At 40.4% G+C, this 25,018-nt stretch overlaps 1 protein-coding gene across 4 annotated transcripts in view; it reads right to left on the bottom strand.

Annotated features, from left to right (window-relative positions):
- Positions 1-25,018, bottom strand: part of LOC148524991 (uncharacterized) — a 465,228-nt gene that overhangs the window by 50,413 nt on the left and 389,797 nt on the right. For all 4 annotated transcript variants that reach the window (XM_088471429.1, XM_088471430.1, XM_088471433.1 and 1 more), the window contains one exon: positions 8,274-8,367. In XM_088471429.1, the coding sequence (XP_088327555.1) occupies positions 8,274-8,367 (94 nt within the window). The remainder of the gene's footprint in view (positions 1-8,273; positions 8,368-25,018) is intronic.

Genomic DNA, 25,018 nt, shown 5'->3' with positions numbered 1-25,018 from the left:
TATCATCAAGCCTCATCCATTAGCTTAAGAACTATCGCATATTCCAATGAAATAAATGGGAATAGTTTCTAACTGGGTAAAGGCAAGTAAACAACCTCCACTTTAATGGTTGAGGCTGCTATGGGTCACATACGGTACAGCAGGATTTTTTTGACCATGCACTGGTCCAGCACATGAGCTGCGAAGCTCCAATTCACTGCACATGTACTAAACCCAGAAGCAGGGTGTAGTGGGCCCAGGAGAGGTGTGCACCATTTCTTGGCTCTGTCCAAAGTTTTGTTAAGGGTCTGAAGAAGAGTTTAATGCAAGCTGGTTTGGCTGTTGTATCTTGCATATATTTACATGGTGCATGCTCCGTACACAACTATAGACAATGATCTCTATAGATGATGTAATATGCAGCTCTGTCACATCTCAGCTTGCTGCTATAGGAGCGCAACTGAGTGGTAACGTGGCATTTCTACATAAACTGAGACGGTGTGTTGATTAAATTGCGGGCTACAATGAGCAGAGTTGTATGCATAATTATGTCTATTTTCAGACATATCTTTGCACCAAGGATAGGTCTGGGACAAGTGTTCACTGATAATGATGATGGCTTTGAAATAAAGCATTTGAATGGGGCAGTTAGACCATACTACTGCTCTGCATACTATTCTGCATATGGGCAAACAAGCATTTAGCTCATGCATGCAATACAGAACTAATGACGGCTGACTTGCACTTGTCAAGTCACTGGGGTTTTGTCTTATTGGGACCTCTGGGACTAGCTACACTTGTAGGAGAGTAGACAAAGCTTGAGGTATTGATAATGCTTCTGCTCATGTGACTCAATGCTACTAGTTGGTATTTGGGACAACTGGATACAGGACAGCTATGGATACACTGAGATAGAGATAGAGCAGTTTATGGTGAGAAATGCTGGACTTGGATGTTATAACGCAGCGGAAGCAGGCAATAGGAGATATTGGAACTGAGTGCTACACATGTGACACCCATGAAACTGACACCCCTAGGACTGTGAGGGGTTAATACCACTTTGGGCAAGGAAGGAGTTAATACATATCTCCCCAGCACGTGTGAAGCAAGGGGACAGCTGGTGCTGATTGGATGAGCCTGTCCTGTCTCTCAAGCGGTGGGTGTGCCAGGAGCTGAGGAGAAGTGTGGCGTGCAGCACGAGGACAGCGGGCAGAGACCGCCAAGCTGCAAAGCTCTAGTGGAGTGTGGAGCAGCCGAGCCGGGAGCGTGGACGCCGGGGACCCGCGGAAGATAGACCGGGTCAGGTGAGCCACAGCAACGAAGAGCAGCACACCATTAAGGCGTCCAGCGCAGCAACAAGAGCCGCTCGTGGAGGTACACAGCCACAGTGGCAACACGCAGTACAGGGTAATCATCCCCCCTGCCCCATACCACAGCAGCAGCCATCATAGGGTAACTTCAAAGCACCCTCATTTCAGTTATACTACTTATAAGAGAAGTCGCTGTCCTATTGTGATTTATAACTTTTTCTGCCAACCACAAGAAGGCCGCAGGCCAACAGCAACAATTGCTTTGAGTTGCCATGCTGCCAACCACAAGATGGCCACCGATTAACTGCAGTATAGACATACAGCTCCAGCAGTGGAAAAGTTACATAGCCTTGCACCAGAGGTAGCTACAGGAGTGGTGAGTGGAAGATTGATTGCACCACAGGCAGAGCTGCACTGACACTCAGTAGTACTGGACTTTCTCATACCTTGTTGCAAATAGCAGAACCTCAGTGTTACTTTCACTTTCAGTATATAGGAGTTATCTGCTTCACTGACCAAGCTCACCAATATTTACGCTGCATGTTTTCCGGATCACACCAAGACTGTCCTATTTCACAGCACAGTGATTCTTTGATACTTGAAAGCTGGAATACACTACTGAAAGGAGATAATATAGCCCTTCAACCTGGGATAGAACTGCGGGACACTTTACAGTAACAGTTGTTTAGGAATATTGAATATCCTGATTGCCTGAGAATTGAATATGCTTATAGAGAGAAAAGTGGAATTAACATTCAGTGACTGAATTGCTGTACTGTGTACAGGACTTCCATATACACATTGGCGACTCTTCCCTCCCAGATTTAATACTAACAAACGTTACACTAAGTGGGACTAGTACCATGGTCAACTTAAACTGATCTATAAGAGCTCCACCAGCTGCAGCAGCGAAGACGGGTAGGAATACAGTGTTTTGTGTTTAAGGTCATCTGGACATTGAAACTGTTAGTTTAGTACTGACATCATTGCTGAATTGTTTTCTTGTAGTGTGCAACCATTTGAGATAAGAATGTATGCTCAATACTGAATTCAACTGTGAATAGCAACGTAAAAGTTGCCTTACATTGTATGGTCATACTGCCGAAGTATTATTACACCAATCCGTATGGTGCCGTGCAAATGCCATTGTTTTTATGTGTAATCTCATTATTGATGTTTTTTCCCACTGATGCAATACAAAGGCTGCCTCATTGAGTGAGGTGTGTTATTTATGCAAGTGCCCTGCCGACTCTCTAATAAACCTGTGTTCACAAAATAAAAACCACAAGCTGCCTCGTCACCCCTTCATGTGCTTCCATTACTCTCACCTCTCCGTAAGTCGAGTGAAGATTGAACCACAACACACAAGGTAAACTCTTTACTTACCACGTAAAGGCAAGGTTACCACACACACATTGGAAGCAGACTGCAGATGCTGTGTACAAAAGAAGCAGGCTGCAGGTGATGTATGAACTGTGTGTGTGTGTACAAAAGAAGAAGGCTGCAGGTGATGTTGGGACTAACTGTGTGCTGTGCACAATACAAGCAGGCTGCAGGTGATGTTGGAAGTTGGCGCCGAGAGGAGGGGGGGATCGTGTGCAGTTTACCCGGACCCGAGCTTGCTAGAGGGGCCCGGCGTGGCCCCCCCCCTCCCTCACAGCAGCTCAGCACACAGCTTGTGCTGTTCTGAACTGCGAGACTGCTCGTGGCTGCTGCAGCAGCCAGAGCAGTCTCCTATGGCTGTGGGGTGAAGCGATCACACTGATCGCCCCCCCCCCCCGCTTAGCGCCGGGCTGGGGGGGTCTACATCGCCCCCCTCCCCAGCGCGCAGCACCGCTACGCAGGGCTGTAAAAGTGATTTATTTTGTATTTATTTTTTCAAGGGGGTGTGGCCATGCCTCCAGCAATTAGGCCATGCCCCCTTTTAGATAGCACTGAATGAGATGCTGAGAAGCAATTACTGGTGCAGGTGTGCTGAAACACACTGACGCAGAATGCTTTTGAAGTACTTACTGGAGCAAGCGCAGAATGCTGTCAGTAATACTGGAGACTGATGACTGGAACAGATGCAGGATGCAAACAGAACCAGGAACTAGGGTACTGATGTCTAGGGAGAGAAGGTTGTTCTGACAATGAACATTCAGCAGTTCCTGGTTTAAATAAGGCACCCTTAGAACTGATAGGCTGGATGAATCATGTGACTGGAGTTGCTGGAGACTGGTTTGTCAAAGCGGATCATGTGATATCTTCTTAGATGGTGGTGCCCATGATGCAGAACAGCAGGATGTTACAGATGAGTGACCACAGGTCTCTGGGATGCAGCAGAAGGACAGCGGGATCACAGACGGCAGTAAGGTGACAACACTGGACCCGGTAACAAGAATTTGGACCCTGATGTGTGACGGCATCTTTAGAATCTCCAGTTGAGAACTACAGAGTGGAAAGCTATCTTCTGGGTAAACTTATTAACGTGTACAATGTCCAAGTGTATAATATAATAACAATTCTCAACATACAGTACTCTGGAGAATATAATTGATAAACTTGTCTACTAAAATGAAAGTTAATGGGCAGATTTGGAAGATCAAATGCAATCTGTACAATATGGTATTTAACAGAGATCTGAACATGGACATTTGTAATTTTTAGTTAAGTGACGTGGTCCTTTTCAGTGACAGGAAAATCTCTATTTTCTTTTTGCACAGTCAGGACAGTGTAAAAAGAGCCTCAGTGGAATTGTGCGAAGGAGACTATTTAATAAACAAAAGTATGGCTTTTTAGCATTGTAGCTAGAGAAAGCCACACTTTCGTTTTCTTTTCTGTGTATTTAGGGCCTGATTCAGAGAAGGCCGCTAATGCAATTTTTACTCAGATCGTGCGATTATTTGCCATTGCGCATGCGTATGCGTATAAGCTGCACTGCGATCGCATTGTGATTGCGGACGCACAGTGGATCCCATCACAAAGTGACTGACAGGTTGTCAGTGTTTGGGGGTGGTAACGGGGAGTGGTCAGAAAAACGCAGGTGTGCTTGTCCGTTTAAAAGCCATTACAAGGGCGTGCATAAAGTGTGATTCAGGAAAGATGCAATTGCAAATCTGCACGCAGGCAGTTTTGCAATTCCGTCCTTGCTATTATGCAAATGCAGCAGGAAGTGTATAACATCCCCTACTGCATTTCCGATCCCAGCACTGCGACGGAGGTCGCAGGCTGGGATCACCATCACGACCATCGGTGGGCAATGGTCACGACAGTGGATAGCGCCAGGCCGCCAGCCAGCTGAGTAAGCCTCAGCTTAATCAGGCTGGCTGGCTTGCGAGCCCAGGACAATGCATCAGTCGATGCAGTCCCTGGGCTTGCCACTCTCAGAAAATGGGGCAGACACGCCCCCGTGTTAGGGAATGCCGGAAGACCCAGCCCCTGCACGGCACCTTAAGTTCCTGATTGACAGTCAGAGGCATAGAAGGGTTGCATGCGACTACGCAGAACACATTGTGCACACTCGCAGAATGGGTCCCAAGCATGCGCAGATTCCCGATAATTGCGTGCACTGCTGAATTAGGCCATATATTGTAAGCTCCGCTGGGCAGGGGCTGGTGCTAATGACTGAAAAATCTCTGTAAAGGGACGTGTAATATTGGTGAGCTATATAAGTAACTTAATAAATAATTCATTCTATACATCAAATTCAACATGTCAAAAGAGATTTAAAGCATTTCAAAATATGATTGTGAAATAATTCAAACACCATTAAAACAGAAGTTTGAGAATTCGGCCTTCAGTGTGGCATTGTAGTAACTACTGTATTTCCTGTGACCAGTTGAAGCAAGCACCCTATTTACGATCAAGCAAATTACATCAGTAACACTGTATTAAATTTGTAATTATATTTTATTTTTTTATCAAACGCTTTCAGTAGTTTGTTTATGAAGTTAGTTATTGGTACAGTAAGTGTTACTATGAAGAAAATAAAAAACAATGATCTTAAATAATTATCAATTTTATCAAGAAAAGACAATAAATGGTGCATAGAGCAGGCTCACACTACACTTACGATTATTCAAATTAAAACATCAAGGTTTCCCTCTTACAGTTCTTTTAAGAACCAACAGAAACAGAAGTGTGAAGAACGCTTGTCTACTTTCCTGGAGAGTAGTGCTTGCAACGCCAATTTTATCCAAAATTTTGCTGCCTACAGGTATAATTCCAGGTAATTAGTAAAAAGCAAATGTAATTCTACTAAACAAACAAACAAAAAAAGTGTGGAAGAAGTGGCATCCCTAGTAGAGTGCGGTGAGTACAGACCGCACTGGGTGTCACCCGCCCAGGGGGTGACACAAAATGCTGGCTCCTCCTCAGTGACCAGGATCCGAGAACTGCAATGTGATATTATTGTGGAACGCCCAGCTCCCTGCCAATGCAGAGGAGCCGGCAGTGCAGGGAGATTCTCTGGTGGCACAACCCCACAGTGACAAAACTGGGGCCACGCCCCTTCCCCACAATGCCATGTCCTCTTTTTGGGGGAGCATACCAAAAAGAGTGTGGAGATGGAGGCTATTTAGTGCACCAGGTGTCACCGACCCCAGCGATGCCACTATGTGGAAGTAATGATAGTAGGAAACAATAAAATAGCTTTTAAAGAAAGAACTGTTGACTGTTTAGATCCAAATTACAAGAACCTGGTCAGCATGAACTTAATGCACGGAGATAATATCAAACCAATCTAATTAAATTTTGGGACTCTAGTTTCAACGTTATAGTTCCGGTTGGAACTATAACATAGCTCTTTTTTTTTTTTTAGCCTAGTCTACACAAAAAAATTATTTTGAAATTGTAAATCCTCAACTTTTACTTATAGAGAGTGAAATGGAGAAAGGAATGGTTAATGAACGGAGACAGTTTGAAGTTGAGGGTATAAGCTTAGATAAAGGACTGGTAACCAGTGGAATGCCTCGGGAATCAGTCCAGGGTCCTGTTTGTTAAATGTATTCATTAGTGATATAGCCTGTGGTCTAGGAGGTTTGGTCTTTTTCAGATGATACAAAGATTTATACACCAGTTGTTACACCAGAAGGGGTAAAACAAATGCATAGTGATTTAGAGAAAACAGAGTAAAGAGCTAAATTGTAGATGCTTAAATTTAATATAAAAATGTAAAATACTACATGTGAGACACAAAGTCCTAGGATAGAATATACAATCACTTGTGATGTAAAGTAAATAACAGAGGAAAAAAAGCAGCGACTCATATTCCAGATGTTCTGAAAATCAGTAAGTAGTGGGAAAACCCTGTAGAATACTTCATTGTATAACAGGTATTAGCATCAGGAACAGTAAGGAACAGGGAGGATTTATTTCTATTTCATGGGTCACTGATAAGACCACACCACCAGTATAAGAAGACATTAAAATAAAAAATGCTGCACATGATGCATAACAAAACATATCAGTAAAAACTTCAAGAGCTGAAGGTCTACAGCATGGAGGCAACAAGGGCAGAGGTGATATGATGACCCATAAGGCTGCATACAAAAATACACAAGTTCGGGGGTAGATGGGGCAAGTTGATGTGCCGTAGCTCACGGCTGAATAAATCGACCCCTTGATGGCATAGAAGATTCAAAATGGACAATCAATTGACAAAGTGCATGATAGCACAAAACGTGTTGGATACTGGGACATCCCGCATTCGTCAAACTGGCTGACCATTCCGGCGCCTCTGGCGAAATGAACAGTGACCGGCAGGGAAGAAGAAACGGACTCCACCGGGAATTGAGAAGACGTGACCGCTGCCAGAAGACTAAGGTAGGGATAGGGAAAGTTAGCTACTGCCCATGTCTTTAACATCGCGCATTCGGCCCTGCTCTTCAGAAATATTTAACCTGGAACCCAGCCACCTGGCTCCCATACTCTTGCAAAAGGGCTTTAAACATTTCTGTGCATAATGCCGGTTATGTTTTTATATTTATTTTTAAGTCTATCTTTCTAAGTGTATCAGCATTGTTTTTTATCCTATTTAACCTTATCCAAAATCACACTTTATAACAAGTGCTCCACCGCCTATACAATAATAATTATACTTACCTTTCCATGCTGCAGACAGAAATCGCTGGGAAGATGGCGTGGAGGCCATTTTCCCTGTGATTTGTGCATGGCCAGTAGAGAAGTCTCCGAAACATAGTGTTGGCGACATGGGCAGTAGACTGTGGCACAAAGCCAGAATCTACTGCTCTGGCAGAGAGGAGGAGGCATGCACAGAGCCTGCAAACGGGTCCCTCCTTTCTTAAACCGCCCCTGCCCCCAACCCATAATTTTCAGTAGGGAAGTTTGTACTGTCATTTATACGTTTATTTTGATATTATTTTATTATTTATCCATTTAAGGTTATTTAAATACAGTACTGTAGGCCTCCTCCAATCTTAAACTAATTCTGCATAGTGTATGCAACTTATATGTATTATTTCCAGTTAGTCAACCTATAATTCCACCTTTAAACATAAAGCAAATTAATTCAAATGACACATAAACTTTGCGGTAAAAGAAAGCTAACAATCTACATGGTACCTTGTGTGAAAACAAGCATTTGCAGGTTGAGTCTCCCATATCCAAATATTCCGAAATACGGAATATTTTTAGCATGACTGAGAAAGTGAAACCTTTGCTTTCTGATGGTTCAATGTACACAAACGTTGTTTAAAGCACAAATTATTAAAAATATAGTATAAAATAACCTTCAGGCTGTGTGTATAATGTATATATGAAACATAAATGAATTTCATGTATGTTCACAAACTTTTTTTGATGCACAAAATTATTAAAAATATAGTTAAAAGTGACCTTCAGGCTATGTATATAAGGTGTATATAAAACATAAATGCATTCTGTGTGTATATTTGGGTCCCATTCCCAATATATTTCATTATTAACACATAGTACATTTATATAGTAAATACATAATTAAAAACCTATAACAATTATATTTACCTTTAATTGCTCTTTTTCTGATTTTAGCACTTCCAGCTCAGCTTTAAGTCTATTAACCACAGCAGACAAGGCATCTTCCCTTTTCTGGAAATTGCTGCTGACAAAGATAATATGTTTAAAAGATATACTATTTAATTCTGCAGAAAAAAAAGGCACATAGATATCGAAGCACAGATAATAAAGTGAGATTATTCTTTTAAAAACTGTCACTTTACACAGCACAATACAAATATTTCTCATTTTCCGGCACGATGAGCATTACCATATAATACATTTCAGCCGATATGGAATAATATTAAACAGGAACATTATTTCAAAAACAATACGTTTTGCAGAGTTCTTGCTAAATAAAACAAAAGTACTCCTAGGCTGGGAGATGATTTATTCCAAAATTATTCACTGGTAAAGTCAGGCATGTCATGTTAATTTAGCCATTAGGGACACTATTCCATTAGAATCTATAGATTATATTTATGTTCACCTCAGCAGATGAAGTAACCCTACAGATATTGAATGCATGGACATAGAGAACTTAACATTTGTTAAAATAAAAAAATATGAAACAAACACTGTGAAATAAGGCGATTAAAGTTAAAGGAGAGATGACTTAAAATAACATTTTACCATGCCCAGTTATATTGTTTGTGACAATGTTTTGGTGATACTCCTCACCCCTTCTGTGGTACCTCCCTGTGGGGTTTCAACAGTGTCACACTGATTCCTGTCTTACCTTCCCATGACGTGAATTAAAGTACACCTGCTATACTGGTGTTAATAATTTAGCCTTTACATTGCAGCTTGGAAGAAACTTTAGTGTAAACTAAGTTTTTGTTCCCCCAATGTATCAGTCTTGGAAAAATGTTTTTCAAATTTGATCCTCTTCCTTGCCAAGTGCTTTGGTCCTTAAAGTATGTTATGTTTCAATTTAATCAGGTTGCCTGAACTGCAAGAGAGTAGTCATTTTCTATGCCATACTGCACAACGGATTTGGTCCAGCATTTTTGACAACATGGCCGCGCATGGTCAGTCTGGACATCCACTTCTTCTGTGTGACTTTATGCGACCTGCACAAAGTCACGGCTCCCGGCAGACATCTATTTAAGTAGTATCCCCCATCTGCGCCCTTGCCCACCCTCCATGCCTCCCCTCCACATTGCGAAGAGGTACATCAGGTGCAAAAATTGGGGTGAGAGATAAAAACACAGACTCAGATCAAGCATAGGTACCACCTGTATGTGTAAAATGCACTCACTGGTGTATGAACTACTGTATATTGTATCGCTATAGAAATGACAAACAATGGTAAAAAAAAGTTGCCGATTTATTCATTTGTAGTTGATCTTCAATTCAAATGAAATGATCAAATTGGGAACTTAATGTGAATAAAAAATAAGTTGACCAACTAAATTAAAAACTGAAAAGGACCAAAACAAGAAACACAGAAAAATATAAATAAATATAAATGGAAGAACAAAAAAAAACCCCCAGAAAACAATTAACAGGATATAAAATACTACAAAAAAAGCTCTTGCATACAACTGTTCCTAATCATCTCCAGAAACACAATTCTTTACTCATAACTGTTCAATGAGACATCTGCTGATTACTTGACGCACTCTATATATAACGGTAATTATTGGATAATCTGACCAAAAGTAGTCTATGATTATTGGACATTTATAGGAGTTACAATCATCACCGTTCTTATACATTGTGTCAAGCAATCAGCAGGTGCAACTGATTATTTATTTATTAATATTTTAGTCTGTTTCTTTGTTTATTTTATTCATATTTATCAAGTTCCCAATTTTATCTATTAATTTGAATTGTTGAACTTTTGTGATAATTGTGAATTAATGTGCTAGTTAAAATATATTTTTTTTATTACTTTTAAAATATATGGCATTCAAAAGAAATGTACAAAAATATATACCTGGACTACCGTAATAAAAACAAAACTAATAAAAATTACATTTCAACACATCAATTCACAATTTACAGTGCCCCCAACAAAGAATCTTCTTTCTCACACAAGTAATAGGTCTCTATTTTCTGACTCTGGTTGGTTGGTTTTTCCTAAATATGTATATCGTTGTCTTCAATATCCTGTGAGAGTCCCCCCTTCTCCTACCTGATTACATTTGAATTGGAGATCAGCTACAATTGAATAAATCAGCAATTTTTCTTCACCACTTCCAGCTTTGTCATTTCTTATAGAGATACAATAAGAATAGTCCAGTGAATGTGTATGTCACACATAAAGGTCACTGACCCAGAAGAATGTGACCCCAATATTTGTGCCAAATGCACCTCTTCATGATTTAAGTATACATTTGTGGGATTGGCATACCCGTATACTCTCTTCTATTTCCCTCACCACCTCACAGTCTAACATTCTTATTTTACAGCGAATGGAAATCCTAATTCTGTTTTTCCTAGATAACTACACTGCTCAATGTTTGTCCCATCCTCTGTCTGTGTCTCTGATCTCTTCATCTATAACCATGTTTTCCTTATCTCTCTGACTCCATCTAGCTGTATGTGTATTTTTGTCACTGTCATCTTATACCCCTTGACTTCTACTTTTCTCCTCTTCTCTTCCATGTGAGAGGCAAAACCAGTGCAGGTGGTGCTGATCAGAAGTAACATGGACAAACAGAAGATCAACTGTGCTCAACATCACATGACTGAACCTAAAGTACAACAACAGGAAATGTTTTGGGGAAAGTTTCAGTTTAGCGCAATGTTCCACCTGCATGCACATAGCAGGTTATTACAGAAGGAAAACCTTGCCTTGTGAGGTTTTGCTGCCAGATAATCCGCACTGTTCTAGCACATAGTATTCCAAAGCAACCTCGCTGCTAACTTGAATCTCATCCTTGGCCTAAGGGGGTGCTGTGAAAAAAGAGCCTAAAGGTGAACGTTTGGTAACCACTGCTCTATGGCTATTCAAATTCAAACTTTGACCTGTTTAATGAGTTTTTAGAAATTCTGATCTCATGTGAGTAGCGATGCAGAGTAGTATAAAGCAGCACAAAAAGAAATTCATTCTGATATTTAAATGAAGAGGCTGAAAATTGTGCTTATTACATGATAAAATCTAATACGTATTAATGTCGGGAATGGGGTGAGTGCTGTTTGCATCGCCTTCCTCCATGCAGTATAACCCCACACACAACTTCTGCCAGTGGCACCATCTTCCATGTGTCATTTTTGGAAAATGGCACAATGTGTGGTGTGTACTAGGTGCTGGGCCTGCTTTACCCAGGGTACCGTGTGCACTGTACATCCTGCACCCATTTTAGATACACCACTGAGGGGTCTATGTACTAAGCAGTGATAAGAGACAGAGTGAAAAGTGATAAGTCTGTGATAAGTGCCAGCCAATCAGCTCCCAACTGTCATTTTTCAATCACAGCCTATGAGATGACAGTTGGAAGCTGATTGGCTGGCACCTTATCACTTTTCACTCTGTCACGTATCACTGCTTAGTACATAGACCCCAATATCTCTACTACCCATGCAGTAACCGGTGGAACTGATACCATGTTAAACATAATGTATATATGTAGCCATCTTTGCATTAATATTATTTTTTTATTTACTATACATCTGAAGCTTACTATAAATCCAGAACAAGGGCAAATGATTGGAATATTAAAAACACAATGGCTGGAAGTACTTCTCGCAATAAATAATTTATGATTTCCTTAACCTATGGACAAACCACACTATAACCTTCACACAGCGTTCAAATTCATTTCTTTGTGCAAGTTTTTGTTTTCCTGTGTACAATAACAGTCATGTAAGAAACGTACATGGCCGGCGTTTGTATTGTGCGTTCTGCCATGCCACAAAGCTGATGAAAGTGGGGGAGTTAAGCTACAATGAACTTTAATAAAAGCACTTAAGTACAGGCAAACCGCCTCAATACAGCCCGATGACATCATCAGTTTTCCTGTTGTAAACTGCAGCAGTTCCATTTTCAGACATTGAATATGAAACATTTATAGAACTGGATGAAGTAGGACCTGTAAAATTCATCTTCTGAGTATTAACAGCTTATTCATTATTTGTTTTATGCTTTCCTAACATCCTGTTTCAATAGCCTATTACTTATATATTGTTCTTTAGCCACATGGGTTCACACATTCCTGCCAGTTGAGATAGCATGATTTATATTAATGACATCCTTAAAATCCATATGTTTGAAAGCATCCTGTGAAAGCGGTTACGGTATGTCCACTTAAATACATCTCCATTGGCTGCAGTCTGGAGGAACGTAAATTAAACGTATGGTGACTCGGTGCATTTAGAAAACAAGGTAACAAGAACCAGAATCCCTGATAGTATTGTCTGGCATCCAAAGACATTCTAGCTGGTAGTAAACTACAAGTTTTTGTAGATATGATGTTGAACAATGCAAAAGAAGGCAACGTACTGTACACAGGGACAGTTGAAAAAGGTTTAAAATATGTTTTTAACCGAAAGTAAGCTTTCAACTGCATTGACGTGTATGAGATGCACGTGGGTGGAACGAGAAGCATTAAAAATAATATATCAAAGTAGAATGTATATTAAATGGACTTAAGCCTGATTCAGAGTTAAGAGCAAATAAAGAAAAGGAGCAAGCAAGGACCAATTTGCTTCAGAAACAAACCATGTTGCAATGCAAGGGGTGCATATACATTTATAATTCTGCATCCAGGAAAATACTAACTACTATGCATATAGAGAAAAAATACTGGGCAGCTTTGTTTTTGAAATGTAAAACTAAGCTAGAACATACATCAGTGGCAAACGCAGGATTTCTAGAGGGGGGTTTCCAAATGCCAGATTTTAGAGTGAGTGTGGCCAGTCCATGAAGAGAGTAAAATTAGCACTTATCCAGCTTTAATATGCATCATACAAAGTGTATTGTGTGTCATAATTCCAGCATATACAGGACCAGCAATCACAGTAAGCCATTAGATGTGGGCACCATTCCCGAGCATTGGAGCAAGTCCGGGAGCCTGGGGGTGCAGCAGAAGAACCTAGCACTGCCCTGGACAAATATGTACATATTGGGCTCTACAGCAGTGCATCCCTAACAGTGCATGTTTTCCAGATATCCTATTTGATGCACAGGTTATTTATTACTGGCTGACACATGTTAATTAGCACCACCTGTGGATCTTCTATTTCATTTGTGATACTGAAAAGAACATGCAGCACTAGTAAAATTATATTCTATTACTATTTCTATTGTGGTCATGGTGTGGGCTGTGGAGGAGGGTTTCCAGGCAGACGGAACCCCCCCCCCTGCGTTTGCCTATGTACATACCCATTCCCAACTTTAAAGCTCTCTGCACAACTTACTGCAAATAAGCCCCACCTGCAGACCAACATGGTTTTGCCAAAGAGCAAATTGCTCCTTTTCCAGATTTCCTCTTATCTCTGAATCAGGCCCTAAAGTATGGTTCTCAGTCAAGTACAATGATTTTTCTCATCACATCAGTTTACAGATGTAGCCAAGCTCATCTATGCCGCGATGCGAGCGCTGTCTACCTCTATAGCGTGTGTGTGCATAAGCCATAGACTTCAATGTGGAGAACGCCGGGCACGCCTAGTCTCAGCCCGCGAGAGCTCCGCTATGCGTGACGCTGTACGCGTGCATCACGGCAACAATGAGGACGGCTAGATCTGTATATGCATATAACGTGAATTAAAGTATGCTTGCCAACATTCTGGTTTCCCCCTCCGGGATGGGGTAGTCAGAATGCAAAGCGGGGGGAGGGGGGCACAGTGCGTCATAGTTGGGGCGTGGCCGGGGACATTACCCGGCATTAGGGGAGGAGCTGGGGCATGGCCGAGATTACCGGCATTGTGAAGCAGGGGGTGGGGCCATAATGACACGATTCAGCGCAAATCGCATTATTGCTCCCTCCCGTTGTGAGGAGGAAGGGGTGCAGGGGGTAGATGCCAACCGGGAGACTTGCCTACTATCCGGGCAGCTGGGAGGGCCACCCCACATGTAACATGCCCGGTTTTAAAACCAGTGGGAATGTAACCTAAAGACTCTTTGCAATGCATCACATTCTATTGTGCAGTAAAATGTAAGTAATTAATCTGAATTAAAAAAAAAATATTCTATGCAATCTAAATTAATTACTTCTATCTTTGTGGGTAGATGATAGATCTAATGGCTAATTGGTTAACGTTACTCTTTTATATTGTTCACTACTGATATTCATTCCCACCTGACTAATACACATAAATATTAGTTACAGTAATTAGTACGAGGGATGAGAAAGGTTTCCCAGCATGCTCTTTTGGCTTGAATGACTGAGCATTCTGAGGATTGTAGTTGCACAAGCACAAGAGTAGGAGTGTAAACACTGTAGTGACTGGTTGAACAATTCTAACACATGTACACTGTACTGTTTACCGTGAACTGCTGATCTAGGGTTCAGCATTACAAAAGGAGAAGACAAAATAAACACTGTATAGATCTGGGGGGGAAAAAAACAAGAAAAACACAACCTTCAAATATTGCATTTTCTGTGTTATCAGAAGGCAGAGGAAGCTAAGTCTTCTCAGTTTTTCTTCTTCTTGGTTTAAAGAAATGCACAGGGTACGGGGTAAAATTCCATGACAGAGTGACTCTAGAGACATCTTTGATCATTCATTGTGATGCATAAAATATGTCACTGCTGTACCATAAAAGATATCTGCCATCAGGCATGGCTGTCATTTGCCCTTACTGGCTTATATGAGGGAAAGAGAAATAAAAATACAGCTTCTCTGTTTTGTACTTCTGTTGAATTACTGCTCAACAGAACCTATGTAGTCTATGCACATATCACACTTCTGGTTTATTTCAAATGAAACGTCATAAAATAAACATGCTAAGGAGGAGGACAGATCTGGCTGATATTTTGTTACAGCATACACCGTTTCATATGTTGTTATAAGCTGTGAATATGTTAAAAGCTGGTGGAGAGCTAGGCTTTAAAAAAAGGATTACACATTTCCCGAGAGACCGGTCCCTTTCATTTGATTTTCTGTGATGCACGCATCTTATTTTAATTCAAAATCCGATCCTGTGTAACAAAAGACGCAGTTAGGGCTACAAAAGGAAATGGCAACTAGAAATTCATGAGGTTGATATCAACTCTACCAAAAATGAAGGCAACTAAACGCTTTTAGTTTACAGAGCTGTTGATTTAGGATTGTACACACATCTTAAAATAAGAGTCAGAAGTAACTATTAGCAGTTGTTTTAATTACCATTCCACAATCACAATCTACTCAGTTTGCACTGGGATTTGTCCAGTGTTTCTCTCCTAGCTATTATTGCTGATATTGGGCCTAGTCATGTTATACGCTGTTTGCATCACTGCTGCACTTTCGGATGCAGCGGCGATGCGACAATACGGATTGTCCTAGGAGGCATCTGAAGGCAAAAGACACCCACTGCTGGCATTGCAGCTCCGAGTGCTGCGTCTGAAGATGTATAATCTAATCAACCATTGACCACCTCAGTAAACCTAAGCTTACGCAGAATGGCCGCCAGGACTCCTCTGCGTGGCATGCCTACAAAACGGGAGCAACATGCCCCCGTTTTGTAAAACACTCACTGTTGCTGCCCTACCCCGAAATAGTCACAGCATGTCAATCATGCTGCTTAGGGGGGCGCTGTGACCATCGTCGCACACAGAGATCGGCACATCCACAGTACAGATCCTGCACATGTGCCGATCGGAAAACATCGGCATTGTGCGTAAACCATCGAATTTAGGTGCAAGTCTGACCCAGTGTCTCTCTAAAAACCACCCCTACAATTAACGCAAGGTCCAGCTCTATTCAAACGTCAAACTATTCAATAATTTATTAGGTTTATAGTTATCACTTCTGCAGTTATTTTTGATAATCGATTTAAATTTGACTTTGACACAGAGGAAAAGTCGCTAAAGCTGGTGCATTTTAGGACAGATACTGTAGTACAAAACATCCACAGAGCACAATTACTTTACCCGATTTGTGTCTCCAACACGATTATATGGGCCAACAAAACATTTTGCCGTTTTGTAAAAGTAAAAAACTCCTGCAATAAGGATGGATGGTTTTCATTCAAATAAATGTTTCTTTAGAAGGAGGTATTGGCTTCTACTGCAGTAATTAATAATTATAGGGTCTCTTATGAGATAGAGAAGGATGTGAAAAACTGTTCTTCTTTATGTGTATGGATTGGTTGGAAACATGCTCAAAAATGTTTTGAGGTTTGGGAAAGCTTTATAGATTTACAACCCACATCTATAAGAAATGTCTCAAGCAATGTTTTCATTCTACACTCTGGTACTAAACTCGTGTTTGTCTACAAGACCCTCCAATAACTATATTATTTTTTTTATTATTATTTATTTTTATGTTTTATACCCAGTCTCTGTCTGCCTCCGATCTTGTGATAATGTCACCATACAACACTCTCTTCGTAATACTTCAATTATTTTATATTCAATGATAATAGTATCAGTCTTACCATTTCATGTTTCAGTTTGTGATTTGTTTTGTATTATGCCACTTGTACTGGCTTTGATTTTTGTTATACCATGCACCAGTCATATACTCCAATAAAGAAAAAAAAAATCTAAAAAATAGAGAAAAGGACATTTGCCAAATACTAGCAATAAAGTAATTGCATTAAATTTGCAGTAAAAATGCCATTCCAGGATACCTGATCCTTATTCTGTGGTAGCCGAAAAAAGAAGGAAGAGCCTCAATAGCACATGAGGTATGACCCTTTGGCTTTCTTTGGCAAGAAGACAGTGTTCAGAAAAATAGGGGTAAGGTCCGGGAAGGACGATGGCCAATGAGGGTAAATAAAATATCTGGCAATGTATACACCCTGCCACAAATAGGGTGCTCATGAACTTTAAAAACAGTTCAAGACAGTATTGATGCCACTTGGACCCTATGTTCACTTCTGCAGTGGATACCCGTCTTAAGGCGGGTATCCACTAGACGATATGCTTCATGAGTGATATCGTCTAGTGTTTCCCTGGCAGTACTGTGCTTAATGTCGTTATTGATATTGAGCACCCACACTGAACGATATATTAAGTAAAGTCACCCTCCCTCATCCCCGTATTGCAGAACCTGATTATATCGTCAGGTTGCCCTGCAAGTACAAAAAATGAAAGATGCAGTCAACGTAGAGCAGGAGCGTGCATCGCTTGTCGTTGACAGCATAACCACTGGACAATATTGCGGATGATGAACGATAACAAAATCGTTAAAATCGTAAAATTTATCGTCTAGTGGATACGCGGCTTTAGTCCAATTATACAACTTGTTTACAAGGAGAATGAGCAGAAGTTTCAAAGATAGTTTTTTTTCTCTGTATACAGAAAGCTTTCATTTGGGCAATGACAGAGGCAGAAACAGGGAGACAAAGGCAACAGAAATAGGAAAGGTACTACTAGAGAAGCCACTGGTCATTGTGGAAATATTTTATTTATTTCATTATTAAAGTCTTAAAAATAAAAGATTTTGCCTTCAACCTGCTCCTTAAGCTAATTGCTGTTTTTAGGTTTTATCCACCAGTACAACCATATATTTGGACAGAACTATGCTCTGCAGTGGACCTTTAATCAGCTACATATTTTTTGGGCAGAGCAGGGTTTACAGTTGGGCAGAGCTGGGTTTACTGTTGGGCAGCTGCCTTGGGTACAATCAGTCTTTGGCGTACAAATCCAGTACTAATCACACTTTTGCCACAGGAAATCATCAAGAAAACAGCAGCAGACCAACTGCGATGTACCATTATTTGATAGATTTATTAGTGGCTTTCAAAACATTATGGGGCATGGCAAAAGCTAGAGGCCAGGGCACATGCCCTGGGTAATGGAAAGAGAAGCATAACTGTAAAAGGGGATTTTAAAATGAAACCATGTTGGCAGCAAATATGGCAAATTATTTATACAGCAATATGTACAGCTGGATGTGGCTTGGTATTCCACATGTGTATGTGTTTTTGGTAAATCATAAACTTTCAGGAATATACTCATGTAGTAGACCTAGGCATAATGCATTGCAACAGCAGATAATAAGGCAAACAAGGCATGATTAAACATAAAGTTCCAGAACAGCTAGAGGTACACGTTGCCTACCTCTTGTAAATAGTATTACTGATAGTGAGGATTGAAATGTGTGTATTTCCCCTGCATCTAGGTGTTGTTGAACTGTAATTACAATTACTACCAATTTTGAGGCCCAAAAATAAGATGTGTTGCACTATACATTCATTAAGAAAGCACATACTGTATATTCATTTTTATTTCCATGTCTTTTTTTAAGCAATGTTTGACATTAGTAGGGTATATGCTTGAGGAAAATATATCCAATGTCGGTCACTGAGATGCTCAATGTCCTGTAATGCAGTCACTGGGATGCTCAATATAGTGTATGGCAGTTACTGGGTTCCTGTCTGTGCTGTATGGTTCTCACTGGGATGCTGTCTGTGCTGTATGGTTCTTGCTTGGGCACAGTCTGTTCTGTATGGTGGTCACTGGGACACTGTCTGTGTTGTATGGTAGTGGGATGCTGTCTGTGCTGTATAGTGGTTGCTGGGATGCTGTCTGTGTTGTATCGCGGTCAATGCAAAGCTATCTGTACTGTATGGAAGGATCTGTGATGCTCTCTGTATTGTATTGTGGCTTGTACTAACTGCTTTCGAACCCTACCTACATTTGTGTTGGGCCCAACCTACATAAAGAAATGCAGGGCCACTTGTAGGAGTCCTTGCCCAGGTGACAGAAAGCCTAGCTTCATTGTTATGGGTTCTATTTAGGATCTGTGTTAAGCCTGAACTCCGGTGAAAATGGTTTATTTTTTCTTTTGCCTAATACATTACATGTGACATGTGACAACAGTGCAATCGCTGGCACATGTATCACCATCCCCATTGAGCTCTATGGGGATGGCAAAAATGGTCCAATTATCAGGTTAGCTTTTCAGTGCTTTGATTTCTCTCTCTCTCATTTGTCTTTTTTACATCACTGCAAAAAGCAGCAATTCATTTTTTTTACATTTCTCTTGACTGTAGCACAGACTGATAGAAGGGAGGCAGCATGACCTTATTGCATCACCATGTGATTACATTATGAATGGCAGCTTGGATTTGAGTGCCTACCATATTGCTTTAATGTTGCTGAAAGGGTACTGAGTGCCATAAACATAGTACCAATTTAGAGAATGTGGGGATTGAGTATTTACAGAACAATAACGTACATAACAATCAGCTCTATATAACAGGAAAACAAAACCTAAATTGAATTTTTTTTATTTTAATTATGGGTTTGATTTGTCTTTGAATTGATCTGTCCTGAAAAAACAAAAGCATTACTTGGGAAAGTAGGCCGGGTAATGGACAGTAGTTCGGGAATCTCCCTTATTGCAATGTTCGCTGCTGTGTGAACGACTAACAAAATAATTACGGTTTCTTTGCCTCCCAAAGATGATCAAATCTTCTTGTCAGTTCTTATATTTCTTTTCCCTTTGTGCAGCTGCCACATTAACCGTTTTCTGTTTGAAAGTTTACTCCGATTAGCTGAACATACATGGGTCATTACATTATTTGTACATTTACTACGCAGCAGTGCTTTGAAAGAGAAAGAGTAAACAGCCGCTTACCCGACATAAAGAATCGATTAGTGGTCGCCATCTGGATCAGCTCTTGAGAAACTGGCTGCCATATGTTTCAACCAACATGACAAAACACACTGTTTTATATTGTCACCACCTCCAGCTCTGTTTTATGTATTGTACCAGCTTTAATAGACTTATGAAATGGATTAGAGGCTGTTTCACTTGTGCCCTACTGCTAGATCGAAAGGGAAAAAAAAAAAGTAGACGAAGGTTTTAAAACACTGAACAATGCTCGGAATAGAAAAAGCTTCTGACGGCATCAAATAAAAGAGGTGCTGTAATTATTACATGTCCGAATTACTACTCTTATTAAATCTATAAAGGGTCTCATTAAAACTAATTATTTTAACTCTTTTCCTATCAAACTGAAGACAGGAATAATGAAGGAAATGGTGTTAAATTAATTGATGAGCATTATTTAAAGAGGCAACCTACGCTGTATAATTTCATAAATAATATCTATATAAAAATATGTATGTTGCTGTTGGAAAAAGAACGTATCAGGTTCAAATGAAATTTAGGAATGTTAATCTCTTTTGCAGCTGCTATTTTTTGTTTTATGGTATTTTTACAGCTGTTTTTAATTTCTTTTAAGAAATACTAAACCTTTAGGAGAATTCCCCTGCGAGCAGCCACAGTACAGATAATTGGTTTCATTGCAATTCAGATTATGAACATCATTTTTCAGTTGTTACTTTCAAACTCCATACACAGCGAAATCTGTAAGCCATTTTCCTCATTTCAGCTACCTCAAGAAAGGCAAAATGACACAAGCAATGCATTCACATTATTCAATTGTCTCAAAGTATTTACCTACAGTATATGCTGTGCTTCCTAGGTACTGCTGAACTGTGCATAAGTAAGAAAACATCTATTATTACGCTCAGTATGTACATTTGCTAAGCTTAGCAATGGGTTTTATGCAGTGTATTAGATGTCACTGAGTGTACTGTACATATGGAATAATTTAAATGGCTCACAAAATCTGCTCCAAATAATTGAATGTTACTTCAATATTCTGCAGTTTCGTTTAGTATCGAATTGCACGTCTCTAGTTTGATTTTATGCTGTTAATTGTTTTATTTTTCAAGATAAAAAAACAAAAATTTGACGGGTGCTAATAATTCAACTGAATGGATATAATGGGCCAATGAAGAAAAGCAAGTAACTTTGAGGGGAATTCAATGAGAGGTGAGAAGTCAGAAAGTTTTCGCCTGTCCGACTTTTCGCCTCATTCGCCTGTTTCAGTGGCGAATTCATTCCGTGCACGAAAACGGAAATAGGCGAATGCGGAACAGGTGAAAAGTACTGAAAGAATTGGGGAAATCAGTCTGTAGTGTACCCCAGATAAAGATAAACTAGCATAGGAAATCAATATAGATGTGTACTAATAGCCCTAATAAAGCTATTTGGGGTACTTAAGTTGTGCAAATTGCTTGCTATTAGCGTCTTTGCATAAGTGGTGAAGAATAAAATTTAGCAGGTTTTTTTGGTGATAATAAGTAGTCCAGTCAAATTTGGGGTACTTGAAAATGGGTGCTAGCATATTTTTATGTCTCTAAAGTGAACTTTTTTTAAAAAGTTGAAAAATCCACCTGTTGCATGCACCTGCAATCCCCAAAACACCTGACCCATACTTTGGGACCCCCAAGAAGTCTATTTCACTGCTTTTTATGTTTATCCCCCCATTTTTACATTTTCACCTCAAAAATTACATGTCTTTTTTGGGGTGTTGCAGTGGCAAATGCAGGATTTCTAGAGGGCGGTTTCCAAATGCTTGATATTAGAGTGAGTGTGGCCAGTCCATGAAGAGGGCATAATTACCACTTATCCAGCTTTAATATGCGTCATACAAAGTGTATTGTGTGTCATAATTCCAGCATATACAGGACCAGAGATCACAGTAAGCCATTAAATGCGGCAGTAGGACCATCCTGCCTGAGCTGAATGTTTTTATTTTAGATGTGAGCACCATTCCAGGGCATGGGAGCAGCAGAAGAACCTAGCACTGCTCTGGACATATATGTAAATATTGAGCTCTTTAGCAGTGCATCCCTAACAGTGCATGTTTTCCAAATCCCCTAATTGGTGCACAGATGTATTTATTGCTGGCTGATACATGTTAAAAGATTCACAGGTTGTGCTATTTATTTCATTTATGATACTGAGAAGAACATGCAGCGCTAGTAACATTCTATTATATTACTATTTATATTGTGATCATGGTGTGGGCTGGGGAGGGGGGTTTCCAGGCAGACGGAACCCCCCTGCGTTTGCCTATGTGTTGTTAGGTTTTGTTTTTTTTGCAGATTTGTCTTTTGGGGGGCTGTCCCAAGGGTTCTGAGTTGTTTCCCCACGTTTGCACCCCAAAATAAAGATTTTGCACTTCTTTTCACCTGCTATTGATTGGAGAATCTTTATTGCCGTATTCAATGCATCGAGTTTCCGCTTAGGCGAATTGTCCTGGAATTGAATTAGGCGAAACGTTTTTAGGCAAAATTTTTGCTAAAAACAGGCGAAAAGGGCTTTTCGCCTCTAATTGAATTCCCCTCTTTGTATCAGAAACAAACCATGTTACATTGCAAGGGGTTGAAACGCATGTATAATGTTTTACATGCAGGGTAAATATTGGCTGCTTCTGCATGTAGCCTACAAATGCTGGACAGCTTTCTTTTTACACTGTAATTTAGATTTGAGTCTGGACCCACATCTAAACCTCTAAGCCTGCCCCACCTGCAGTGGTTTTGCCAAGGTGCAAAGTAATTTGCTTTTTATTGCTTTGCTCCCAACTCCCACCTGTCCCTAATTGGTTTTAAGCAGGGATCTGGCATTTTGACTGCACTTTAACAAGAGGCACAATCTAGGTAAGTCCTAAAAATGTTTATACTGCAGTGCAGCTAAGGGTTGATTTTTGGGGTGTGGGTCCCCTGGATTGATTTGGTTGGGCTGCTTCAGGGCATCGCATTCTATACACATTTTTCCTTTCTTTCACTTTTAGCACTTTCATTGTTTGTTTGATATATATGTATTATTTTCACATCTTTATTTCTCATCTCCCTACATGCAGCAGCTGCTGCTCTTATCTATCCTACTTTTTTACACTTCACCTTTCCTTATTGGAGTGATGCCCTGGGGTGGCTCAGCGGGGCTGGTTTGGGGGTGTCCTGCGCTCTGGATTTCAACCCCAGTAGGTTAGGGACCCACCCTCAGAGGTTACCTGGGCGCGGTGGGTGGGCCCATAACCATGGCCATGATTATGCTAAAACCTCTTATTATTTGCAAAATGCTATTGCAAAATGTATTATACATAATGAGTAATGTTGGAGTTGTGCATCTGTAATTCTTTTTTTGTATGTTCTCCCATATACAGACATTGCAACATTTTAAGGAATGTGGCCTTGTAGTTCTTATTTTGTGGAGCACGTGATGATACAGTAGTTTTAATAGTTGTAAAATAGATGACAAGCACATACTAATCTAGCATTTTTTTTTCAATATAAACAATATGTAATCTATATCACTGGGAAATTATTGGAAGGCATTTCTCTGTGTGCAGTACCGTAAATGGCCACATGAATTATTGTATAGCTGGAATACTGATAAAGTGCAAGTGCTCCTGATCTCTTGACCGGCGTGGGAATGTGCCAGGCTACAGAAAGGTTGAAGTAGTCCATGATGACTGGTCACATTACAGTAAAGAGGCCAGGCCATCACAGACATCTATCATTTATTGTGCAGTTGGTTTATGATATTAGTATTAATTCATATTTAGGGGCAGATGTACTAAGCCAGAAAACATGACAGAAAGGAGCTAAGTGACTGGTAGTTTATAACTTTCCAATGTATCACTTTCCAGAGCTTAGTATATCTCCCCCCTAGTGTGACTACTTTTACATTTCACAACATTTACTAGGGCTGTAACTAGGGGTGTACAATCTGTGCCGGCTTTGGCCTTTAGGTTGCCAGGAATGGCACACTGCAGCCTAGAGACCCACCCAGCACGTCCTTAGGATTCCACCTCCTGTAATGTCATATGTGCATGTGCATGGAGCGTGTGGCTGGACCACGGTGCAAAACTGCTCTGATACAGCCTTGACACTTACTATTTGCTGACATGACTATACGGGCAGCCATTTAGTATACTTACCTCTCTGGAGTCCTATGTCAGCACTGCGCAAATTACCGAAAAAATAGCACGGCCGCCATTTCCCCAGAGATTTGCAGTACAGAAAACACCGGGAATATATCATGGGCACCATGTTCCCAGAGGTTTGAAGTACAGAAAACACCAGCAATATACCATTGGCACCATGTTTCCTGAGACCCACTGAAGTACAGTACACTTTGGCAGAGTGCCAGAGTCTACTCGCATCTGACTTGCATCTGTCCATTTTCCTTTAATTTCCAAATCGCTCAACCTACTAGCCAACACAGAAACCTGGCTTTCCTCTTCTGACACTAAACCACATGCAGCTCTTTCCTGTGGGGAATCTCTCTCAGCCACACTGCCAGACAGGCGTCCTACTTTCTCCATGCCACAGTTTCCAAGTCATAGCCCTGGTACCCACTCTCCTTCATTTCCACACCGTCCATCTATTCTATCTGCTCTGCCTTTTTCTCTATTTACCACCCTCCCCAGAAACAGGTTTGGAGTTATTTAACAAGCTTGCAGAAATTATTTTCTATATTTTGACCTACCCAATCTCATACTAGGTGACAACCCCAATGTCTATTATTTTGCTTACTTCCTTCTTTGGGTTCTCATATCCACACCATTATTGACACTTACTTGTCCTGGCCTTCTAACGCCTCTATTCCATCTCTCCTTTCATAACCTTGGCCTCTACACTTCTAATACTACATCTTCCTATCTATTAATACCAGACACTCCACACCTTGTCCACCATCTCTTAAACTTCCTAATCCACACTTTAACCACATCATGAACTCTCCTGTGTTACAAAGTTAAACTCTGGATATTGGTTTGTTCAAATTTATGCTTAGACAGGAAAGTGCACCTGTTGATAAGAAGTTCTATGCATCTATTGTGAGAACTG

The sequence above is a fragment of the Taudactylus pleione genome, unplaced genomic scaffold (assembly GCF_031769625.1).
Source record: "Taudactylus pleione unplaced genomic scaffold, aTauple2 ptg000114l, whole genome shotgun sequence".
Lineage (NCBI taxonomy): Eukaryota > Metazoa > Chordata > Amphibia > Anura > Myobatrachidae > Taudactylus > Taudactylus pleione.
Note: the sequence above shows the minus strand (reverse complement) of the source record. Positions and strands in the feature narration are given on the sequence as shown.